This window comes from Myotis myotis, unplaced genomic scaffold (genome assembly GCF_014108235.1).
Source record: "Myotis myotis isolate mMyoMyo1 unplaced genomic scaffold, mMyoMyo1.p scaffold_m19_p_16, whole genome shotgun sequence".
NCBI classification, from domain to species: domain Eukaryota; kingdom Metazoa; phylum Chordata; class Mammalia; order Chiroptera; family Vespertilionidae; genus Myotis; species Myotis myotis.
The window spans coordinates 13400192-13425329 of record NW_023416320.1 but is presented as its reverse complement, the minus strand read 5'-3'; the positions used below and the strand labels follow the sequence as shown (position 1 = coordinate 13425329).

Genomic DNA, 25138 nt, shown 5'->3' with positions numbered 1-25138 from the left:
CCGGAGGAACTGCCGCTGTGTGCCTGGTGTGCAGATAAGAGCCTTCCAGACCAAGTATTTTAGAAAAGAAACCCTGACACAAGGGCAAGCAGCCAATGAAAAGCTGGAAAGCTATGACTGTGGAAAATTTGACATTTCCTTTCAACATCAGTACCTGATTACACAGCCCTGTTCCAGGGTGGAACACTAACACTTCCCAATTCCTATATCCCAATGCTATTTCCTCTGGAAGAACGGGAGGGAGCCGTTATAGCTGAGACAAATGAACACCTCAAATGACTTTAGAGGCAGAGGCCACAGAGAGGTTGAGTAGCAAGAATTTAATGACAGATTTACATTTCTTCTGTTAATGAGTGGAGGTCATAGCCACTGGTCTCCCAGGAAAAGGCTGTAGCAGTTTGAAGCTGTTCATTATAAAAAATAAGAAGCAGCCCTAACTGGTTTGGCTCAGTGGATAGAGCATCAGCCTGCGGACTAAAGGATCCCAGGTTTGATTCCGGTCAAGGGCATGTACCTTGGTTGCAGGTACATCCCCAGCAGGGGGTGTGCAGGAGGCAGCTGATCGATGTTTCTCTCTCATCGATGTTTCTAACTCTATCTCCCTCCCTTCCTCTCTGTAAAAAATCAATAAAATATATTTTTTTAAAAAAAGAAGCCATCGCCGAAACCGGTTTGGCTCAGTGGATAGAGCGTCGGCCTGCGGACTGAAAAGTCCCAGGTTCGATTCCGGTCAAGGGCATGTACCTTGGTTGCAGGCACATCCCCAGTAGGAGATGTGCAGGAGGCAGTTGATCGATGTTTCTCTCTCATAGATGTTTCTAACTCTCTATCTCTCTCCCTTCCTCTCTGTAAAAAATCAATAAAATATATTTAAAAAACAAAAAAGAAGCCATCCCTTCCTCTTTAAAAAAAAAAAAGAAGCAAAGGCCCAGCTGGCGTGGCTCAGTGGTTGAGCATTGACCTATGAACCAGGAGGTCATGGTCTGATTCCCAGTCAGGGCACATGCTTGGGTTGCAAGCTCAATCCCCAGCAGGGGGCGTGCAGGAGGCAGCCAATCAATGATCTCTCTCTCTTCCTCTCTGATATCAATAAAAACATATTTTTTAAAAAAGAAAGCAAGCACAGATTAAAACCTGGCAGATGGGGCAGCTCCTGGAGGCAGGAGAGAAAAGCAGATCAGCCCTGAGAGCATTTACAACCATCACCCCGTGGTCAGTTCCCCCATCAAAGAGACTCTGGTCCAAGTAAAAAACGAATATTAAACAGTATTCGACTTGTAGAAAAGACACAGAGAGGCAAATTCAAATTTCAAAAAATAAAGGAAAAATTCCAATTTGGACAAAGGGACCGTCTTCTGGGAGAAAAAGAGGAGCAGGGGGCCTCGGGATGTGAGCAGGGCCTTGGCATTCCAGTCAGTGGTGCCAGGGTTGTTGGGGGCAGCTAGTTAATTATTAACCAAAGAGAAGGCCCTAAGCCTGATTGACTAGGAAGCTACAGCGTCCAGACACTCCGGGGACAGGACAGCTGCATTGCCCGCCAAGGGGATCAGCCTCTCTCTGTGCCACGCCCACCCCCCCCCCCCCCCCACGGCAGAGGGAGGAATCCTGGGGGTTTGGGGGTGGGGGAATGGTACTGGGGAAATTCCTCTGCCAAGGCATGCGCAGAGGCTAAGATGGTGCAGGGAATGGGCCCAGCACAAGCCCTCGATGTGCCAGGAAAGAGATTGGGGGGTAGTTTGAAAGAAAGCTTACTCCTTCCCAAACCCAAGGAGATAGAATCAAAGCTTAACGAAGGCTTGGGGTTTGTTCATTCATTGGCTCATCCTCGCCATCCAGCCTGGGTGGCAGCCGTGTGGACGGGGAAGTGAGATACAGGCCAGCGCAGCCGGGAACAGAGGCTAAGCTAGACTAGGGATAATGGCACAGCATCCCTGGGCCCTGGCCCTTCTCCTGGGATCGGTGAGGGCAAGTGTGGGCCGTCCGCTCAGAGGCTGCACTCCATTCCAAGTGAGATGGAGCCAGGCCAGCGGGCACCTGGGGACAGTCTTTGTTTTCGCTCCCGTAACTTTCGCCACAGTACCGCCTCCTGCCACAATGCATGCATCCTTGAAATGCGTTTCCCGCGATACCGTGAAAGAATCCTGTTTCCATCAGCAACAGGGTGAAGGAAAGGTGAGCAGGGAGGGGGACCGGGCTGCCTGCTGGAGGCTGCCAGCAGATTGGGGGGAGGGGGGCTGGGAGTGGAGGAGGGAAGGAGGGCCCCTGGGTGCTTGAGGGCCTGAACGCAAAGGGTGAGAGAGACCCCGTGAGCAAAGAGCACTGGCTACACTCCCTCCTCCCTTGGCTGGTTATCCTGCAGTGCCCAGCGGCGCCACTGGCCTGGAGGAAGAGGTAAGATCCCTGCCGACCTATCACTGATGAAAACAACCTGAGACAAGGTGCTACCCTTCCGTATACAGCCTGCCTCTTTCCCAGGGCCCCAGTATGTCACTAGGCTTCTTGTCAGAGGCCGGAACTGTTCATTATTATATGAACCTCCTAAACTCCTAACAGTCAACAGAGACAACTAAGGTTCAAGATCCTGTGCTGAGCGTCTCCTTGCTGCCTCCCTACAGAGCCTGGCCCAGCAAACGGCCCGCACACAACGCGCTCTCAGTGAGCACTGACAGCAGAAATGACGCTGCCATCAGAACCGCACAGCTGTGTTTTCAGTCCCGCTGAGTCAATATTTTCCATCAGAAACAGCTTGGGGTCTTTCAGTATCGCACCCCGTTCACCCTCATATACACAAAGGCACAGAGTACGTGCAGTTGTCTCCTGTGACCAGAGAAAGACAGCTGTCTGTGCAGCCGACCGAGGCACATCCTCAGTGATTCAGAAAGCAACCTCTCCTCTCCTCGTGTCTCAGACTCGCGGGGAAATTAAACCTGGAGAGCAAAGTGAATAGGAGCCAGGCTGGCTCTTCCAGTTAGAGGAACAAATGACGCCAAAGGACACGCAGCATATTGGGAACTCAAGTTATGGGGCTCATGCCTCCAATGTGACCAACTACCTGCCTGTCCACGGCAGGAGCCACTAGCCACTGTGCCTCCTTACTGCTCAGCAGCATGTGTCCAGGACCTAAAACAAGGCCTGGTCCCTAGTTTGCGCTCAGTAACTACTGGCTGAATACGTGCTTATTTATCTATGTATGCACACCCAGAGATGGACATGTGGACATACTTTACTTTTTTCATTTTACCTTTGTTTGGCATTTGGGAATTTTGTCACTGGTTGGCACAAGTCATCTGAAAGGTGTTTGGGTTCTACACACACACACACACACACACACACACACACACACACACGCTGGATTAAGTCACAGAATGAATGAGTCGTCTACCATTTTCTGAGAACTTTATGTCAATAAACGCTTCTAACAAAATATTCCAAATCAGAATGGATTTCTCTGCACTGACTGTATTTCATCACCAAACCATGAGGAGGGGCAGGGGGAAAACTACCTGCTTGCTTTTCGTGGCACCACAGTGCCCTCTTGCGGTAAAATCAGTACCCGTGCACGAAAGTCAATTTTTATTTTAAAACACAAGTTACTTTATGCTTCCAGGAACATTAAACCCTGTACTGAGGCATAATTACTTGGAAAATCGACCCAAATATGTACCTAGATAGTTAAATATGAAATCTGGCCAGTTGTATTGGTGAAAAGATAAATGACGGACGACCTGTCACAGAAGTCTCCACACCAGGAAATGGTGAAGTACACGAAAGCTGCTCTTTGGATTTAATATTCTGATCATTTCTGTTCAGCCTCTGGTTAAACAAACACTACTTTCAAGTTCAGGTAGTGTTGTACATACAATTTCTCTCTCCCCACCACCCCCAACCTTTTTTTGGTCTAAAACTAGGTTGTGCATTAGATTCCCGGTGTGGGGCATGCAGGAGGCAGCCGATCAATGATTCTCTCTCATCATTGACATTCCTCTCTCTCTCTCGCTCTCCCCTCCTCTTTTTAATGCCGCTGTGCTCGCCAGCTGTGAGCCCGGCTTCTGGCTGAGTGGTGCTCCCCCAGTGGGAGCGCACTGACCACCAGGGGGTAGCTCCTGCGTTGAGCGTCTGCCCCCTGGTGGTCAGTGCACATCATAGTGACCGGTCGTTCTGGTTGTTCCACTGTAAGGGTCGCCTAGGCTTTTATTATATAGGTATTACTTTAAAGGTACTTGATTTGTGCTCATTCAAAAAGCCATATGGGTTATGTTCCACCAGATCACAGTGTCTGCTTCAGAGCAACTCCAGCAGGTACTATCAGAGGCAGGGAAATGTTTGTGTAAGTCAGGCTACTGAAATTAGTATGCAACACCTAGACATCCTTGCCCATCAGTGACAAAATGTTCGGGGCTCCTGGATTCCTGCCAAACACCTACACAACCTAATATCTCAAGATACACACCCAATGTCTTCTTTTTAATCCTCACCAGAGGATATTTTTCCATTGATTTTTTTTTTTTTTTTTTTTTTTTTTTTTTTTAGAGAGAGTGGAAGGGGGAGAGAAAGAAACATTGATGTGAGAGAAACCCATCGATTAGTTGCCCCCCACACACGCCCTGACCGGGGCCAGGGATCGAACCCATGACCCTTGGGTCCACAGGCCAATGCTCAACACTGAGCACCTGGCCCAATGTCTTTTCTTCTCTTAAAATGTTTTTATTGATTTTTTTGAGAAAGGTAGAGGAATAGAAACATCGATGAGAGGGACATCATCGATTGGCTGCCTCCTGCATGCCACCTACTGGGGATCAAGCCTGCAACTCAGGCATGTGCCCTGACCAGGGATCAAATCATGACCTCCTGGTTCATAGGTCGATGCTCAACCACTGAGCAACACCGGCTGGGCCCAATGTCTTTTCCACATCACTAACGTGAACTCTGGTTATGGAATGCATTTGGCTCACTTACACAGTAAGTACCTAGTGGAGGGCAGGAGACATGGTGCCAAGGAAAGATCTCAGCAGTCAGAACTTTGAGGTTCAAGTTCTAATTCCGACTCAAATTTTGTGAGTTTTAACAAAGAAATCCCTTCACTTCTTTGACCCTCAGCCCCTGCAGTGTAGAATGGGGACCAGCAGTCCTCCCACCATGAACAGGGAAGGGACGAGGTGGTGGGTGTGCACACCAGCTGAAGGGTCTCAGCTCTACCCTAGAGAACCAGTAGATTCGTCACAATGCAAGGCCAGCGATGAAACAGCCCCTTCCCAGGAAAGGGAGCTGCCAGTAACAACGTAAATAATCCACCACAACTGAGCTCGGAGGCGCTCAAACTGCTTTAATGTTATGTTACAGACACAAGCTCTGTTATCCACCTTGCCCGCCCCCACAATTACTTCTTTCTGGTCTTCAGACTCCAGTGTCCCGGGCCATGAAATTCCAGATCACACACTAGTGAACGAGGAGCGACCAGCACTCCTCCAGGATTGTAAGTCCATGTTTCAAGCACTGACCAGGCACCTTTCTAAGTTCTCTATGTGCGTTTGGGAATTTGCCTCCCCAGCACAGCAGCCCTGTGAGAGGGGGATCTCTAGGCCGTGAAGGAGGGACCGAGCGTGGAGACCACAGAGCTGTTCCGTGGCAGAGGTGGGCGCTGGCTCCAGAGCTACACTCAGCCACTCTGCTGGACTGCGTCCCTGAGAAAAGCCATAGCGGAAGTCCAGTAGTTCCAGACCTACGCTGGGATTTTAGACTTGATACAATTCTACCTACTCCTATCAGGATAATATTAAAGTCTAAATCAAACCTTAAATATTGCGTAGGCCTACAAATCTTTTAATCAGCAAAACACATTGCCCATGATAGAGATTATATTCCTTTTACAGATCCTAAGACTCAAAGAATACTCGTAAGAAACAGAACCAGAATTTTATATCAACGGCAAAACTTTTCAGCTTCCTCTTATCCGAAGGAAAACTGAAAATAAAATCTGCATTCCAAACAGGTTTTCAATGAACATTAATGGATGACTTGGTAGTATGTGTCAAAATGTAAGCATACACACCTTCCAATCTGCTTCCAGGATCTCTTACAGAAATACTAACAGAAGGAAACAAAGACATCTGTGCCAGATGTTTACTAAAGCAGTAGCGAAAACTAATACAAGCTGACAGCCATCCCGTCAGCTGTATTATGGCACAAACACATGAGGGAAAACCACACAGCTGGTTAAAGAATGAGGTAGCTCTAGGTACATGGACACGTAAGGATAGCTTGGGTATACTAGTAAGAAAAAAGGTGACAGAGTATGTGCAATATGCTCTTATTTTTATTTAAAAATAAACTGTGTGTGCATGTGTGTGCGCGCGTGTGTGTGCACATGCATGTATCTGTGTGTGACATATGCTGTGGAGATAAAAAAAAAAAGGCTTGGAAGAATACATACATAAACTCCCTTGGGAAGAAGCAATTGGCTGGGGGTGGGAAGGTGGGGAGGGCAGGGAGGGCAGTGGAGGGAGCAGGCATCATCTCTCATGTTTTACTTTTAGAAGTCTATATAGTTTGACGTTAACAATTAATTTTGAAATACAAAGATCTTGGAGACTAGAGAAAATAGGATCGTTTATAAATGCCCTTAAAATGAAATGTAAACTTCTTTCTCCCACTTAACTAGGTGGTGAGGGCACAGGAAGGGCAGCTCTGCCACAAAACCCTCGTTTAAAAGCTCTAACGATGCTAAACTAAGTCGTGCACTAAGGCTAGCAATGCTTCTATCTTCAGACTATGTCATAAATGTCAAAATAAGGGCTTTTATAATTATAGAGCTTTAAAATGTGTAAAATACTTACACAAAACAAGTGACTAAAGCTGCAGCTTTGCTATACTTTGTTCAAAATTGGCCCTACTTCCTAATGATTTGAGAACGATGAGTCTAGTGTCCAAATGTAAATGCCCATCTGAAAGTGGCACAGCAAGTGAGCTCTGATCCCATTCATTAAACTCTCAAGCTGAACTGTAATCTGAAGGTACGCACACCACATACAGCTTTGCACAGGTAACTTTATTCTCTCCTGTGGATGTCAACAAAGCTCCGAGATTTCATTTGAAACATTGAGAAAGCACATACCTGAATATTGTCACATTTCTTTACATCACGATTCAGTAACTATTAAACAGTTATGTCTACTAAATACAGTGAGCAAAATGGCATAAATGTTTACACCATTCCCTTGTAAACAAGGCTTCTGTGCACAACAGTAACAAATGGAATTACGCATATCACAACATTGTGAGGAAAGACCTCTTTAAATAAACTATTCTGTTTATAAATAGACTCTGATTTTTTTAGTACACATTTACAGACCTGATCAATAAAAAGAAACAAGACATACATTTTTCTTTTAAAAGAAAACGTTTGGAAATGGACCACGATGGGAGAATTCACCTAGGAAAAGGGTCAGAAGCAAGCAAAGGGTAATAGAGTTAAAAGCACTGCCATACTTCAGCCTATTTCTGTTAGCATACACCAACACAAGGACAGGGCTGTCTGGGAGGAGCTCGTTTTCACTTGAATTCCAGCAAGTTGCAATCGATCTTGTAGTATACATAGGGGTAGTATTCCTGCTGACTCAGGTTTAAGCCTGGGATATCCATAGGCGCCTATGGAAATCAGACAAATTGCTCGATTATGTACTTACAGAAAGCAAACAAAGAAGTATTACCATGTACCGTCTATTAAACACCTCCTCTGGACTAAGTTTATGTATTTCTGCTCATTTAATTTGAGGTAGGCATTATCATCTCCATTTTGCAAATGAGGAAACCACCTCAGAAAGGTTGACTTGCCCTAGGAAACAGCGCAGTCAGGCCAAACGTCAAGCCTGTTGTGACTCCAAAGCCTGTGTGTCTACCTGGTCCTGCCAGCCCTTTTTATGCACACTGTAAAGAATTGTTTTTAAATCTCAGGCTTGGAGTATTGAGTTTCCAGGATAAAAGAAAATAAAGTATTGGATAAAAATAAGTGAAGCTTTGTTTTAAAGATATCATATATTACATATGCATGTTATAAGAATTTACTGTTAGGAAATTATGTAGCAAATATTTAGACCTATTTTATAGACAATTTCATGAAAATGCAGACGGTCATTTCTTGCACTTTCTATCAAAAAAACCTTTATTTTCATAGGTTCTAACTAATACACGTGAGATTTACCATCCTAAAGAGGGGTAAAAAAATCAAAATATTTGAAATAAAAAATATAAAAGCCCACTACAATTTTAAACAATGACAAAAACACATATGCTTTATTTTCTATTTAAAAGATGATATAAACACATACCATTTTAGAAAAACAATTTGCTTTACAATGCTCATCTATTAACTCATTACTTCTACCAAATAAAGTTAAAATAACTACTAATTTTCTTCTCTGCAAGAAAAGAATTATAATTTTTGTAAATAACTAGTATCACTGGTTGGTTCTGTATTTCTGCACCTATGACCATCTGGTTTAAAGCAAGATAATTATTGGCTTTTAGCATTCCCAGTTCTAACTAGTATAAAACAGGGTAAACAAGGTAAATTACTGGCTATGTTTATCAAACAATTAACTGAGCATCTCAAAAGTACTTAGAAATAACTTCTAAAAAATGGGTAACATGATATTCACTATCCCTTTTCTGTCTATCTTTTCCAATTTTTTCTGAAATTCATTCCAGTTCTTATTCTCCAAGGCTATCTAATAAGTACTTACATCAATGATCGCTGCTGCACTGCTATCTAGATGTTTATACAATTCATATAATACTTCTCTTAGTTTCTTCATTGTTTTCTTATTGGGCTGAAGTAGCATTGCTTGGAAGTTCACTGGCAAGCCATACCTTGTAAGGAAGCAAAAATATATTATGTAACACAAACACACACATAGACTTTATTGTGAAAGCAAATATTTTCATACTCTTCTTTAATCACAGCTAAAGGGGAGATGGTACCTCATTTTACAAGTTCAACTAATACACATAGAAACTCAAGCCTTCTCTGGTCCTCACTGTCCATGAGGTATTTTTCTCTAAAATGAGAGCCAATTATCTATTAGGAATTACTTTAATTATTCTTTAATTTTTAAGGAAATCTATGAATAAAATAGTGATAATGTGTAAACTTAGTAAATACTTTCAAGATAAACAATGAGATTACCCACATCTACTTTGAAAATTCCAAGTAATTTTAAAATAGCATAGCTGCAGGTATGTCTATAACAATTTCTAATAGGAGTAACATGTACACAGGATCACAAGATGATTTAGATATTATGTCAAAATATTAAATATTATAGGTTAAATGAAACAATGATTTCATATAAGTCATTAGTATACTGTGTACATGTAAATATCTGAAAGATCTTCTTTTAAGCAAACATTGGCTAATATTGTATAATCTACGTTTGGCTTAAACACGAGAAGAGACTCTGAGAGCATAGCAGCAGGGAGCTCTGGTCCTAAACCCAGTGTTAAGAGACACGACTAACACACATGCAATAGCTGGGTGACACCAACAGCCTCTCCTCACGACTGGCCCTTTGGTTTCTACAAGCCCATTTCCTATTACTGGGCTGTGTGATATAATAAAGGGGTCCAATATAAAGGCATCTATAAGCTCTTCATACCCATGTTTCTCAATTAACTTTCTTTTTTTAAATATATCTTATTGATTTTTTACAGAGAGGAAGGGAGAGGGATAGAGAGTTAGAAACATCGATGAGAGAGAAACATCAATCAGCTGCCTCCTGCACACTCCCCATTGGGGATATGCCGGCAACCAAGGTACATGCCCTTGACCGGAATCGAACCTGGGACCTCTCAGTCCGCAGGCCAACGCTCTATCCACTGAGCCAAACCAGTCAGGGCTCAATGAACTTTCTTTACCTTAAAACAGACTCTACAAAAACTCTCAATGCTTTCACATGAATCCACGCAATAAATGCTTCACTGAAATTCACTTTCAGCCACCGCACAAGTGGTCCCTATAAAAGAGGGAAAAAATTACCACAAATCTGGTCTTGAAAATGGCAAGTAGGAATTAGATGAACCAATTGGTTTGCTTAGATATTACTTGGGTAGGGTTAGTTTTCTTCCAACTAAGATAATATGGTTTATAAAGTTCTTAGAAATAACTTTAAATGAAATTTGCTTTTCTTTTCTCTTTCATTACAAGAGAAACACCTTTTCACTAGTCACGTCTCCCCTTCCTCACAATCTTTTGGTCTTCACAATAGTCCTGTATTTGAAGATGGCAAGAAAGTGCACACCAAATCCATTCCTGTTCCCATTTTGCCTAGAACATAACAATTCTCCAATGATTTCAATAAATTGCTTCAGTAAAATATTGTGGCATTAAAAACATTTGCCTCAAGAAAAGAAAAAGTCTTACTGGAAAGGAAAGTTACTACTTAAATAATGCTTCCACCACAGGGGTTCCAATCAAAACGCTGCATTTAAAATTAATTTCTGATATCGATTAAATGGGAGTAATTAATTTTAGGTATGTATTTTAAGATAACTACTCACAAATCTCAGCTTTAGAAAAAACTCATTCTGCTTATTTAATAGAAAAAATACTTAAAATCAAATGTCTTAAAAGCAAAATGGGAGTTTTGCTTTCTTAAATCAAATAAAAGCAACATCAGGTTTTCTTCTGTTTAACAAGGCTAGTGCTAAATGTTAAGAACACATACAAATTGCTTCTTCTTGTCAGTAGAAAGCCTGTTCATTTCTTCTTTGTCTGCTTTCATCTCCTCTTCATTATACTGGAAATCACGAACAATGAATCTAAACGTGGGGGGAAAACAAAATTGTCCACACCAGTGTATAGGTGATTTAACAAAATAAAAAAACAAAGAAAAAATAATGATCTTACTTGTTTTCCCTGGCTTTGTGTCTGAAGTCATCAACTGCCTTCCTAAACAAGGTGACATTACAAAGGTAACTGTCTTGGTCCTCTGAGAGCACACTAGGGAAAAAAGACGAAGTCTGGTTAAAACTTACATTGACTTGTTCTCTTTAATAGTGAAGACAGGATTCAGAAACACTGGGGGGGGGGGGGGGGGGGAAGAGTAGGGTGTGGCAGCCCTCCCAAACCATCTCAATGCTACCATCTGTATTGCCTCAAACACTGAGGACACTGAGTCTTGGACGTTTTTACTCACCGTAATAGCCCTGTATTACATTTACTGCATCCTAGCCTATAATATTACACAGTAACTCCAGGAGAGCTCCCAAACTCTGAGAACCATGCTGTTCAATCCACATCAGTGCCGGGCTGGCCGAGGCAACCGTCCAGCAGCTGGGTTGTTTCCAGAGTCTCCTTGCTTCTTTGCTGCATCCTCTTCTCTTCTGGAAACCTCATTCTCTCTCCAGGCCAGCCCAACCCCTGGGGCCTGGCCCACCCACTGCACTGCCAGAACCTCTCACCTCAGACCCTTCCTTTTCTCCAGCACACCCTAGATCAATACTAATACAGCCGTCTAAATAACCTCTGAAAAAACACTCTTTTATGCATCTCAGGGCTCCATGTTAGGCTTTTAAAATATATATATATATATAGAGAGAGAGAGAGAGAGAGAGATTTCTAAGAGGAAGGGAGAGGGAGAGAGAGAAGCATTGATGGGCTGCCTCCTGCACGCCCCCACTGAGGACTGAGCAAGCAACCTGAGCATGTGCCCTGACCTGGAATCGAACCGTGACCTCCTGGTTCATAGGTCCATGTTCAACCACTGAGCCATGTGGGTCGGGCCATGTTAGCCTTTGTAACGGGGTGGGGAACATCTGGCCAGTGAGAATCATTTGGTCTGGCCCTGCCAAGACATTAGGGGTGAGTTAATTAAATGTTTTACCAAATACTAGTATAGCAGGCTAATCTTTAAGTTGATAATTTTGTATGGCCTGTGAACGATGTTATAAATATCCAAATAAGGCTTGGCAGAAAAAGGTTCCCCACCCTGCTTTAGAAGAACCCAGAGAGGTCGGCACGTCCATCCAGTCACAGCTCTCAGGGACGTCACTGACAAGACCTGCCATATGCACTGCTCCCAGTCAACCTACCTGCTTCATCGTCAACACATCTTCCCTGATTTTCTTCATAAATGTGATCTCTGCAGCCCTAACCAGTTTATCTCAGTGGATAGAGAATCGGCCTGCAGACTCAAGGATCCCAGGTTCGATTCTGGTCAAGGGCATGTACCTTGGTTGTGGGCACATCCCCAGTAGGGTGTGTGCAGGAGGCAGCTGATCAGTGTTTCTCTCTCATCGATGTTTCTAACTCTCTATCCCTCTCCCTTCCTCTCTGTAAAAAATCAATAAAATATGTATTTTTTTAAAAATGCTCTCTGCAACCTCTGTTCCAAAACAAGAGAAAGTGTCCTCTGCACAGTGGCTAGTGTGTCTTTTTCTAGGTCTTCCTAGCGAGGCTCCTGTGCCTCATCTGGAGCTCTAGCTCCTTGAATTAAAACCTCCATGAAGCAGCAATGAGTTTGTTTCTGACAACAGAGGCAGAGGTGAACCAGTGACCTGACCCTTTCAAATGACCTTAACAAGCAAAAGCAGACAGACAAAAAGGAAAGTGGTAATTCTGAAAGCATAAATGCCAAGTACCTCTTTCCGAACTGCTTTTTTTTTTTTTTTTTTTTTTTTACAAAAGAAGCAGAACAGCAGCCCAGCCTCCACTTTCTTGGTTGTTAATACTGACATGGTATTTATACACATCCATGCACGTAACACACAATAATGGCAATATTTCAAACTGTCCAATACTTGAAGACTTTAGGTAGAATGTTTTGCAAATAGCTAGATTTTATGCATTTTTAAATATATTTTTATTGATTTCAAAGACGAAGGGAGAGGGGGAGAGAGATAGAAACATCAATGATGAGAGAGAATCATTGATTGGCTGCCTCCTGCACTGCGCCCCCATCCCTACTGGAGATCAAGCCCCCAAACCAGGCATGTGCCCTACCGGGAATGGAACTGTGACCTCCTGGTTCCTAGGTTGACACTCAACCACTGAATCATATGAGTCTAGATTTCATGCATTTTTAAATGAATGTTTCTTTCAGGTTTGAGATAGTATTTTTCAATCTATTCTTCTACCTCAGAATTCCACTTTCATCTTCACTCCTCCAAAGTATCATGCCAAAAAGCCACAAGTATTACTGCTTATAACTGAGTTAAAAATAAAGCACTTAGAACAATGACTAGCACGTAGTAATTACTCCAAAATGTTAGTTATTATGATAACCACAAATCCAGCACAAGCCACAGAGCCCTTTCCTCAACAGCGGACAGGATTCCAGACGAACCCACTGGCCTGTCCCCACAGGCACTGACCTTCCTCCCCCGGCCCGGTGCTGGCTGCACGCTGCTCTGCTCTGGACTACATTTAGACAGTAAGGTTTCAAGTCAGTGATTCCAAATGACTTCTGAGCTGAGAAACAGAGTAGAACAGATGTCTTCACTGGGCGAGGAAGGGCTGGGACTCTCAGGTGGTCATGAGCACTTATAGGTCGTTCAGAGGACTGGTACTGCCTGGGCTAACCTGTTACTGCCTGACACTTTTTCTTTGAAACTACTATAGTGACTTTAAAAGATGGACATCTCTAAAGTAAGATTATTTACTTATTTACTTAGTGTTTGTTTGTTTTTATATATTTTTTTTATTGATTTCAGAGAAGAAGGGAGAGGGACAGAGAGAGAAACATCAATGATAGGAGAGAATGATTGGTAGGCTGCCTCCTGCACGCCCCACACTGGGGATTGAGCCCACAACCCAGGCATGTGCCCTGACTGGTAATCAAACCTGTGACCTCCTGGTTCATAGGTTAATGCTCAACCACTTAGCCATGCCAGCCGGGTTCTAAAGTAATATTTTAAAGTCCTTCCTTTAGAATAAATCAGGGCTTACTTAACTAGCCTACACACCACGCCCCTGGAACCCAGGTTTGGCATATGTACAACTTGGGGGGACATACCGTGTGCATGGGGTCCTTCTCCTCCCTCCCCTGCCTCCCAGACAAAGTCACCCCCTACGGCTTTAATGCCCACAGAGGTATAAGAGGTGTGATCTGTCAGGATAAAGAGCTTCCGTGGGAAACTAGTGTCAAGACACATTAGTCTTCAGTTTACCATGGGAAGGGCTGGTGTGAATGAAAGGGACAGCCCCCCTCCCTCACCATGCTCCCTCCAAAAAAATATTTCATGATGGGCACTGGTTTGTGGTTTAGGTTTCAAAAAAATCAACATCTGGCCCAGGTGGCGTGGCTCAGTGGTTAAGTGTTGGCCTATGAACCAGGAGGTTATGGTTTGATTCCTGGTCAGCGCAAATGCCCAGGTTGCGAGCTCAATCCCCAGTGTGGGGCGTGCAGGAGGCAGCCTATCAATGATTCTCTCTCATCATTGATGTTTCTATCTCTTCCTCTCCCATCCTCTCTAAAAGCAATAAAAATATATTTTTAAAAAGAATTTTCAGAAGGTAGCAGCAGGGAAAGTGCCACATGAGACCGGGGTTCTAGTACTGGCCCTGCATGAACAGACGTGTGACTCTGGACAAACCACCTCACTTCTATGGCCTCAAATGTCTGTACCAGTCAACATGAGCAGGCCAACCAGATTGTGCAATCCCAGGTCTAAAAGTATGACAGCTGGAGTTAATATAACTCATTGATAAGGTGAAAAGATGATTTTAAAATATAAATTTACCACAAAGGAAAGTCATAAAGGCATTTCCTAACCCAACATCCAGACTGTAAAAGGAATTCCAGGAAAGAAACGGGTTTTACAAAGACTCTGACTTACTTGCTAGACCTGGGAACGACCATCTCGGCTAGTGTTTCATACTGCTTCATCCAGTCGTTGTGGTTTAACCTGCAGGAAAGGTGCAGTAAGTACTGGGGGAAAACAAGTCCTACCTCCTGCCATACCCAGGTGGAGAAAAAGGATGGGACAAACAGGAAATGTGGCTATAGTAAGTATACGTCAAACCTATTTAACAAAATATTCAAGTATCCTACTGAGAATGAATTTCAAACACACTTGTTGAGTGAAACGGGAACTACATTACATCCAGGAACTACTGCAAAGCAGACACAGCCCAGACGAAGTTTAGAAAGGAAATAAAGCAAAGTATAGATTCTCAACTACTTTCAAACTTTAGGGTTGAAGTATATTACCTCATTTTTTAAAAAGAAAGAAAAAGGTCATGCATGACCAACCATGACCATTTCTTTTCAGGGCCATTAAGAAAGGCTGGAAGGAACTATATTTACTGAAAGCACCAAGTACCAGGAAGTGTTCAGTAAATAAAGGGACAGCAAACTATGCTGCCACAGCGAATTGTGCAACACCCTTCTTTAAAGAACACTGGCTTTTGGGGGTGTGGAAAGTGACAATTATGTCTGTAATTTAAAATAAAGAACTTCAGTATTTGTAGACCAGGACAGAAAATAATTCATTGTTTAAGGTGCTTAGGTTCTATGTTTCAATTACTGTATACAGAAAACTGTGAAAACTTCTGGTTTTAAACACAAATTTTAAATAAAAGTTAAATGAGACCAATCTTTTATCTGGGCAAAGGTATTTTCCTATATATTATAAAAACACAAATACACAGAAATTGATGATAAAAAATCAGTGTTCCAGTACAGCAGGGCTGAGTTACATAACTCACACACGAAATACAACTTCTGGAGCCCTTAGTTTCTGTGTTGTGTGTTTTTTTAAACTAGGTAATTAGTCTTCCTTTTCTTATATTTGAATTTTGTTGTTGTGGTTAATCCTCACTCGAGGATATTTTTTCCATTGCTAGAGAGAGGAAAAGAGTGAGGGAAGGGGAGAGAGAGACACACACACCAATTGGTTGCCTCCCACATGAGCTCTGGAACCTGCAACTTTTGACCAGGGAATCGAACCTGGCACCCTTTAGTGCAAGTCCCTTTACACTTGGATTTTATGGAAAACTTCAAATTAAAATGTCAGATACAAACATTTTTCTTGTATTTTAACAGGTAAAAAAAATCTTTTTAATAAAAAAACATACTTGGGAACTACAACCAGTAACGTGACGAGATACTCTGAATCAAGAACAAAGTCATCCTTCTTCACAATTTCTGAGAGACTTCTAGTTAGCAAACTTCCTCTGAGGAAGAAGGAAAAAATCATTAGGCTGATAATTATGGGCTCCCACAACACAAGAAAGAAACAGCAAGCTAATTATATTCACACACTATAAAGACATCTCAAGAGAGGCATTAGTATAGTTAACATTTTTACTTTATAAGTCATCAAAATTTAGCTATTTCTCACCCCTGCAATGAAGGAAATGGCAACATTTATCAAAATCTGTCTCTAGTGTCTGCCTTTGTGTTTGCCTTAATTATTGGAAGATGGGTCTTCTGTTGATTACATTTATAATATCTTGACTGGGAAAGTGTTATTCATTAGATATCAACTAAAGTCTATTTCATCATAATTATGAAATTATATCATCTATACCTTGGTTTTCCTCCCTCTCCCTGGGTATCTTTGATACCAGGCAATTTTGGTTAGTTAACCCAATAATCAACTCTTCCAATCAGTCTTCATGTAGTGTACCAGTACTGATCCTTTCATAATAAAAATGTCTTGCCTGTTTGCACCACTGACAGTAAATATATCAACCACCTTTTCCTCTGGGATATAAATGCTTAACTTCAACAGTTAAGTGCTTAAAGCTACATCTGTAGTAGTTATGCTACAAGGAGATCAACCAGAAGAAGTGTATTTGATTTTAAGTAAACCTAAGGTGGAAAACACCTAAACTTGGAAAACAAAGAATGAATATCGGATTATAAAAGAATTCCTCTATAGAATTCTTCTAAGCAGACTGTGCAATTAAACTATGATTTGATTTGAAACAATTAATTTTAGACATTTTTCTACCAAATGCATAAAGCAGGGCTGAGCGCTTGAGCAGCACTCACAGGTGTTATTTATGAAACAAGTATAATAAATCAACCTCACATCTGTTTTGACTAGACTCAATTAATACACTTTTCTCCATGAAGTGAAAAAATACCACTTTGATTATAGAAACAGCTGGAACTTTACTAAACCCCAACAATATCTCATTCAGTGTATGCTACAGTGCTTCTCTAATTCTTAATATTCACAAATACTTGATATGCTTACGCATTCTTTCGTTCCAAATTCTGAAGATTCCCTTTCAGGTTATTATATGCAGATGCTCGAGATTTCAGGTCATTGTCGATCTGAGTCACTCCCTTTAAAAATAAAATAGGCCCAGAGACAAAGAAGCATGGAACAGACTGTCAAATCTCAGAGGGAAGGTGGGGGTGGGTGGGTGGGAAGAGATCAACCAAAGAACTTGTATGCATATATGCATAACTCATGGACACAGACAACAGGGTGGTGGAGGCCTAAGGTAGGGGGTGGGGGGCAGGGGTGGTTTATAAGGGGTCAATGGGAGAAAAAAAGGGACATATGTAATACTTTCAACAATAAAGATTTAATAAAAAAATAAAATAAAATCAATAAAAAATAAATAAAATAAGCAAGATTTTCCTAAATCCACCTCTATTAATACAATTAAAGTAGCTGTACTTAAACACTAACTTTAAAAAATAACAATTAGTTCCTAATGTAAAAATATTTTAAAAGCACATCTTCATAAGGTCATTTTTAAAATAACCTACTTTATTTTTAATAACCATGGTAATTTCCATATTAATCTTTTCTACTAAAGATAATGTTTTAGACCACATGTATTTTAATTATTTACTATATTACTTCTTAAACCTAAATGGAATCTAGGCCACCAGTTTAGAGATTACTAATTAAAAGGCCTCAATTTATACGGCTGAAGGACTAATTCCCAAAGGAACTAAATTAAAGTTGTATTGTTCACAACTCTATTATTACTATTATTACACAAAATGTTTTCTCAATATACTCTGAATTGTAGTTGCATTTATTTATAAATTTTACAAAAGCTGATTTTTCAAAAAGATTACTAAAACTACTAATACTTTAGGGAGACAACACAAAGCAGATTTCACATTTGAGCACCTTGAGTCTGAGGCCTTTGACCACTCAGCAATCCTGACAGCATCTGAAAAACTAGTTTCAACTCAGCTCTACCATTATTAGCTTTGTGTACTGGTAAGTCCCTTGACTTTCTCTGAGCCTGTTTCCTCATCTATACAGTATCAGGAAGAAGAACACTAAATCCTTGATAAGAATAAAAAAATAAGGCTCAGTCTTAGTAAGAACACCATTTTATATTATCAAACTACTCAAGTTCATTGAATTCTATGATTTTAGTTAAAATCCTTGATAATCTATTCAGTTACATTTAACTATAGAGCACGCTATACAAGTAAAATCATAGAGGGGTAAGCAAAGTCTGTCCAAGTAGTTTAAACCATACTTTTCACCCTAGCCAGGTCATAAAAATGTTGACAAATAGCTTTTTGTCTATTTGCCTCGTTATAATTTCAGGTTAAGACTTTTACATTTTTTCTCAAGCTCCAGGACTTTGCAATATAAAAGGAGCTTTTAACTCAGCGAGTTCATGGATGGGCTTCAGGATCTGTGTACTCTCTGAAACTGTACACAGATTCATGTGGTATATGAGCGTGGCGTCCTTCTGGGCAGAGAAGCAATAATGACTGTCAGAAGGCGTCAGAGAACACATAAAGTTTAACGTCTAAATCAGCACTGCACATAAAACATAAGTGGCCACTGCCATCCACATGACTCATAAATCCTTAATAGACTCCATTTTCCTGTTCTACAACACCTCAGTTACCCTTAAAATGTGTATAAGCGATAATTACAGAATTTTAAAGATTCTTATTTTACCATTGTTGATGCAATATTTAAATGAACTATGTAAATAAGTAAACTATACTACTTGGATACTCTACACATGAAAGTGCTATACTTAACATTTTTTTTTTTAGTAAAGTTGTAGTTAGGGTAGCTCCTGTTTGTATCAATCATCTGTAATTAAGTTGCCTTGTCAAAACCTAAAGCGTATTTCCATAGCTAAATGCTAATAAAATGAAAGTAGCCACTATAAATCGATGTGTCCTACCTGTGTTATTTTTTATCTTACCTTGGCAATTATTTCAGAAATATTTTTCAGAGACTGTTTGATTGGATATTTAGCCATGTCCCACTGAAATCTTGTTATATAAGTAACCAAGTCAACTGAAATAAGGAAATAAATTAATTACTGAGGAGAAGCAATAGAATTTTTTGTAGTCTGCGACGCAGTAAACATTCAGATATTTGAAATTGGCATTTGGAAAATCAGTAAAGATATATCATCATTTCTGAAATGTTCTGATTAAATAAATGTGGAACATATGTTAACATCAGTTACTCAAAATTTTATGTTGCGATTTGATTGAATCTTTTTTTTTGATTGAATCTTTTATACTTACTCAAAAATATTTTAAATAATATATCTTTATTGATTTCTCAGAGGAAAGGAGAGAGAGGTAGAAACATCAATGATTAGAATCATTGATCGGCTGCCTCCTGCACACACTACACTGGGGGTTGGGCCCATAACCTCGGTATGTGACCTGACCAGGAATTGAACCCAAGAACCTGTCACCTATTGGTGCATAGGTCAACACTCAACCATTGAGCCACACTGGCCAGGCAAAATACTGCTACTTTTGAGAGTCTGACCAAACTACTCCATAATGCTGCCTCGGCATCCATCCCTTTTGTGTGGCCAAGTGGCCTGCAGGGGCCTAGAAATTACACTCCCTCTCCCTCAATAACAGCCGTAAATAACAGCCTCCAGAGTCACAACCAAGTGTAAGTTCCTGATTGAACTCTCCCTGATCCCTCACTGCCCAGGGCCTTCCCCTGTGTACCCTTTAGAGAAGGCCCTCTCCAAGTTACCAAAACCTACTCTTTTTGGTCTCAATTGACCAATCAGGACTTAGCCTGGGAATCCCAAAGCACTCCATCCACAGACCCTATTAAAGGCATGTGTCCTGATGCTCTGGCCTGTACCCTGCCTTGACCTCTCCATGGGCCCTACCTCCTCCAGGACCTGAGAGTAATAAACTTCTCAATTTCACTTTCCCTTTTGTTGAACAGTGGCTCACCATCCCATGATGCCCTGAGGCTCTACTTAATAAATGTTAATTTAACAAAGTCACATTAGTGACTTTATAGTAGGCAATACAGAATAGAAGGAAATACAGAATAGAAGGTTATTTTGTATTGTAATGACATAAAACTAAAGATCAGCCTAATTTAAATTAAAGAAAATGCTAAAGTGGTATTTCATAACAAACAACAAATGCAGTACAAATGACAGCAATGATGTCAAAGCCACCTTTATAAAGCTACTAGTAGCCTGCACACAAATCTGTGCGCCAGTAGCTCACTGCCGCCTTCCTGTAGATCTCCGCTGCCCACTTGCCCACTTATAGCTCGCTGACCCACCCTCCTGCTGATCCCTGATCCAGTCGTTATGTGGTCGGTTGTTATGTAACGACCATTTGCATATTACATCTTTATTATCTAGGATTATTTCACAAAGCAAACTCTTTTTTGTTTTTGTAGCTTGGTCATTCACTTTGTACAAGTCAACATCAAATCATGAGACATTAGCTTACCGCCATTTGCCAGCAGATTCTCCTGGACTTTATCTTTACTATCCTCCAATACATCAGCCATATATTGGGCCACTTTCTTAACCACCCTTGGGAGAATAGAAAATCAACAATAACTTTCAGGAGAAAGACCCAAATTCCATGCTATACAATGAACACACTACATAAAGACATGAAACTGACTATATATGTTCCCATCACACATCTACACTAATAAAAGAGAAACATGTAAAGTGACCGTCCCTGTGCTATGCCCACCAGCCAATCAGAGTGATATGCAAATTAACGCAACAAAGATGGCAGTTAATTTGCATACACAGGCACGGAGTGAAGACTGAAGACAGTGTAGAAGGAAGCCAAGCACTGCAGAAGGGAGCGAAGCGGCGGAGAAGGGAGGGAGCGAGGTGGTGGAGATGGGAGGGAGAGAAGTGGCAGAGATGGAGGGAGCAAAGTGGTGGAGAAGGGAGGGAGCCGAGGCAGCAGACAGAGACAGGAGGGAGCGAGGCAGTGGAGAAGGGAGTGAAGCCAGCCTCGGCCGGCCTCAGGAAGCCCTATTCTTGCAGGAATAGGCCCGAGGAAGCCCTACTCTTGCAGGAATCTTCCTGCAACGGGCCTCTAGTATCTATATAATATAAAACAAATGGGTCCTAACTTCTTTAAATAATGTTTTAAGGATAAAATGGACCAAAATTTTGTTTTATGCAAAACTCAACTGAATAACCATAGAGTTTCAAAGAGACTACATGAAATATATTTATTAATCTGAAAAGGTAGTGAGAAACAGTTTGTAAATAGCCATATATTATAAACTGAAAAACTGGGCAATGGATCTGCAAGGACCAAGAACAAAGGAGGAGGCAGAGAGCTAGTGAGCATTCACCAATTATATGCTTTCACTTAGGATGAAAGGGAGCTGGAAGGCAACAGAATACAAGCAACAGTAATGATTCAGCAACATTTGCAAGAAGCAATCATATACAAGAAACCTCAGTGCCAAACTTCTGAGGCACCTAGATATCATCCTGTCAATTTCTTCATTTTATAAGTAAAGACATCGAATTATAAAGAGAATAAGTGACTTAGTAACAAAACCAGTTAGTGGCGGATTTGTGACTAGAAATGTGTTTTGACTCTGCTGTCTGGTGTTCTTTCCCTTATCCAGTTGTGCCACTAGGCCCTGGATGAAATTCAAATGTATACAAGACAAAATCACTAACTTCGCATTGCTTAAAGTTGAATTGGAGAGCTACCAAAATATACAAATGACTAAATACAAAGCAATCTGTGGTAAGTGCCAGCTAAGATTACCAAGATATAGAAAGAGAAGCATAAAGGAAAAAGGGATCACTCCCAACTGCTGTAATCAAGAAGCATATGGCTCCTGAACTGGGTAACTAAGGAAAGGAATGGTTTTGAAAGGATGACTAGACAGGAAGAAAGTATACTCTTGCCACAGGGCAGCATATGAGTCAAGACCAGGAGAGGTAGAAAAGCAACAGGCAATCAGAGAATGATGAGCAGTCCAGACTGCCTGGAATGTCATGCTGACGAGAAGGGGATGTTATGCTGGAAAGGTAGGCTGGGCCAGACTGCAGATAGATAGCCTCTGATGTCAGACTTTAGAGAGAGGGATAACAGAGTCAGAACAGGGCTCGGACAATCTGATGACTGTGTGCTCAATGGCAGGAAGGGTAAATTGAAAGACAAATTCAGAAACTCCTGCACAAGAACCAATAATAAAGACCAGAAAAATTGAAAGAAGGGCTAAATTTGAATGACCTCAACCTAAGGAAGTGGAACAATTTCAGAAAAAAATATAAGCCATAAATCTTCAACATGTTTAACCTGGTATTTGTACATACACTTGGCTGTGTCTCCAAAATTCACCTATTCCTTCAAAGGAGACAAACTATTATTCCCCTATAAATTAACAAGTATCTTTTAAACAGAACCATTGCTATGAACATTCAAAAATGTGCATATGTTCATGGTTGATAAAAATATACTAAGGTTGATTATGGTGATGGCTGCACAACTCTGTGAATATACTAAGAATCAATGCATTGTACATTTTAAATAGGTGAATTGCATGACATGTAAAGTATATCTCAATAAAAATGGTAACATCACACTTCGAACAGGTGTATTTTATTGTATGGAAATTATCTATCTATCTATCTATCTATCTATCTATCTATCTATCTATCTATATGAGCCTAAGTGACTGTTCAGCCGTTCGCTATGACATGCACTGACCACCAGGGGGAAGATGCTCAATGCACAAGCATGGAAACATGGAACAGACTGATGAATCTCAGAGGGAAGGGGGTGAGGGGGTGGGAAGAGATTAACCAAAAATCTTGTATGCATACTAGAGGGTGCACCGGTGGGGTCCCTCAGCCTGGCCTGCGGGGATCAGGCCGAAACCAGCAGTCCGACATCCCCTGAGGGGTTCCAGATTGTGAGAGGGCACAGGCCAGGCCGAGGGACCCCACCAGTGCACGAATCCATGCACTGGGCCTCTAGTATCAAAATAAAGTCGATTGCAAAAAAAAAAAAAAGAGTCAACATTTCTAAAATCAATCTATGTGTGATAATAAACCAAATGTCTAGTAGCCTGGTAACAGTGACTTTCATTTTGCTCTAGTCTGTGCGTATAAGTACATTACCCTTCTACAAATGCATCCAGTTTAGCCAGTTCATCCGACAAACCAACCAAGACATCCAGTGTGCCAACCTAGAGGGGCAATACAGCATTTTATTACTTAGGTTTCTCTCTCTCTCTTTTTTTTTTTACAAGATGGTACAACATCTTAATTTGAAGGGCCCACAAACTTAAGTTCTCCTTTTTTTTATTTCATAATGTGCAAGTGTGGTTAAAAAATGTTTGCCAGACATTTCAAAACTATTACATGTACAAGATAATCCTCTAATGCATGGGTATAACCACTGTTTAAGACATGACAATTCTGCAAAGGCAGGTCTATGCCTCTGCTTGTCCTGCCCAGTGACGGTGGATCGTCTGAAGCCATGGTTTACAATAGCAGCTCTTAAGCACAGATCCATGACTGCATTAGAGGGTCTGTAACTGAATTTATATGCAAAACTGTGTGTGTGTAAATGAGCATGTTTTGGAAGAAATGTCCATAGTATATATCAGTGTCTTGAAGGAATTCATAACTCCCAAAATATATATCAAATCTTTTTATAAGATTTCTCATTACAATTTAAATTACAATTTAGAAAAGCATAAATGTTTAGAAAAAAATGTTATTTTGTTTAGGTAGCTCACTTCTAAAATCTCAATTTACTTATTATCTAAAATCTGAAGATTGGAAAGAACAAGAACAGGTTCTAAATTATGCCAATGGCCAGAGAAGGAACTTGGGTATCTCATTTCTACCAAAAGGGAAGCAGAGATACACTGTCTCCCTTTCGTGATGAACTCATACGCTGCTGCAGGGTGCAGTTTTACCTTTAAGTCAGGAATGTTGAACTTTGAACTAACAGCAAGATTATTGTTCTTTGTGGTTGCCGCATGCAATTTCTCCCACGTTTGTTGACATGTTTTCTCCCCAGGAGCCGAAATAAGCCAGAACTCAGTCATGTTTGTTACCAGGTAATTCTTCCAAAATCAACAGAGACTCTGAAATACAAAGGAAAACAAAAAATAAATTTAGTATCGTTAGCTTCTAAAGCACTTCAGAGTCACAGGATAAGTGATAAATATAACCTATTTCAAAACTAATTTACCACTGATATATGATCCCAAAGTCAAAATTACTTACTTGGAAGTAAATCCATATAAATGGTAAAAGGTGATATATTTATGATAATATAAAAGAGATGATAAAGACCTAATACATTAAGTATCTAATTTTTTTTTTAAATTACAAAACATCCTAAAAGGGGAATTATTTAAGAAGATAGACTACCCAAAATACCAATCACCAATAGTTACATTCCACAAAAGTCAGAGAGTCAAATATTTTTAAGTTTCTCTTAAACTTTTAAAGCATGAAATAAAATAAAAAAACATTCATCCCTAGCCAGTGTGGCTCATTTGGTTGGAGCCTTGTCCCGTGCACTGAAAGGTGGTGGGTTCGATTCCCAGTCGGGGCACATACCCAGGTTGCAAGTTCCATCACCAGTTGGCAGACGTACGGGAGGCAACTCATCGATGTTTCTCTCTCACATTGATATTTCTCTCCCCCTCTCCCTTTCCCTCTCTCGCAAAACAATAAAAACATATACTTAGATGAGGATTCAAAAAAAATTAGTTTAATATGCATAAATTGAATCAAAGCATTTGAATAGTAGCCACCAAATATATTTGTCATACTTGGCTTAGCAAATCCTACATGGTTAGCCAAACTGGGGTTAATTTTAATCCATATTCTACCTAAGGAATTCTCCTCAAATCCCTGGCATATACTAAGCTGCCATAAAACATTTATACATTTGCA

At 40.9% G+C, this 25138-nt stretch overlaps 1 protein-coding gene across 3 annotated transcripts in view; it reads right to left on the bottom strand.

Annotated features, from left to right (window-relative positions):
• Window positions 1-7026: 7026 nt before the first annotated feature.
• ATP6V1C1 (ATPase H+ transporting V1 subunit C1) overlaps window positions 7027-25138 on the bottom strand; it is a 36635-nt gene continuing 18523 nt past the window's right edge. Inside the window, exons 2-13 of one of the 3 annotated variants that reach the window (XM_036337967.1) lie at window positions 24148-24318; window positions 23342-23409; window positions 20676-20761; window positions 19148-19242; window positions 17200-17291; window positions 16070-16168; window positions 14830-14898; window positions 10901-10993; window positions 10719-10812; window positions 9910-10007; window positions 8739-8865; window positions 7027-7644 (exon numbers count right to left, since the gene is read on the bottom strand). In XM_036337967.1, the coding sequence (XP_036193860.1) occupies window positions 7549-7644; window positions 8739-8865; window positions 9910-10007; window positions 10719-10812; window positions 10901-10993; window positions 14830-14898; window positions 16070-16168; window positions 17200-17291; window positions 19148-19242; window positions 20676-20761; window positions 23342-23409; window positions 24148-24279 (1149 nt within the window). In that variant the 5' untranslated portion in view covers window positions 24280-24318 and the 3' untranslated portion in view covers window positions 7027-7548. Of the gene's footprint in view, window positions 7645-8738; window positions 8866-9909; window positions 10008-10718; window positions 10813-10900; window positions 10994-14829; window positions 14899-16069; window positions 16169-17199; window positions 17292-19147; window positions 19243-20675; window positions 20762-23341; window positions 23410-24147; window positions 24319-25138 lie in introns of those variants that run through there. The other 2 variants (XM_036337968.1, XM_036337969.1) reach the window with 2 other exon arrangements.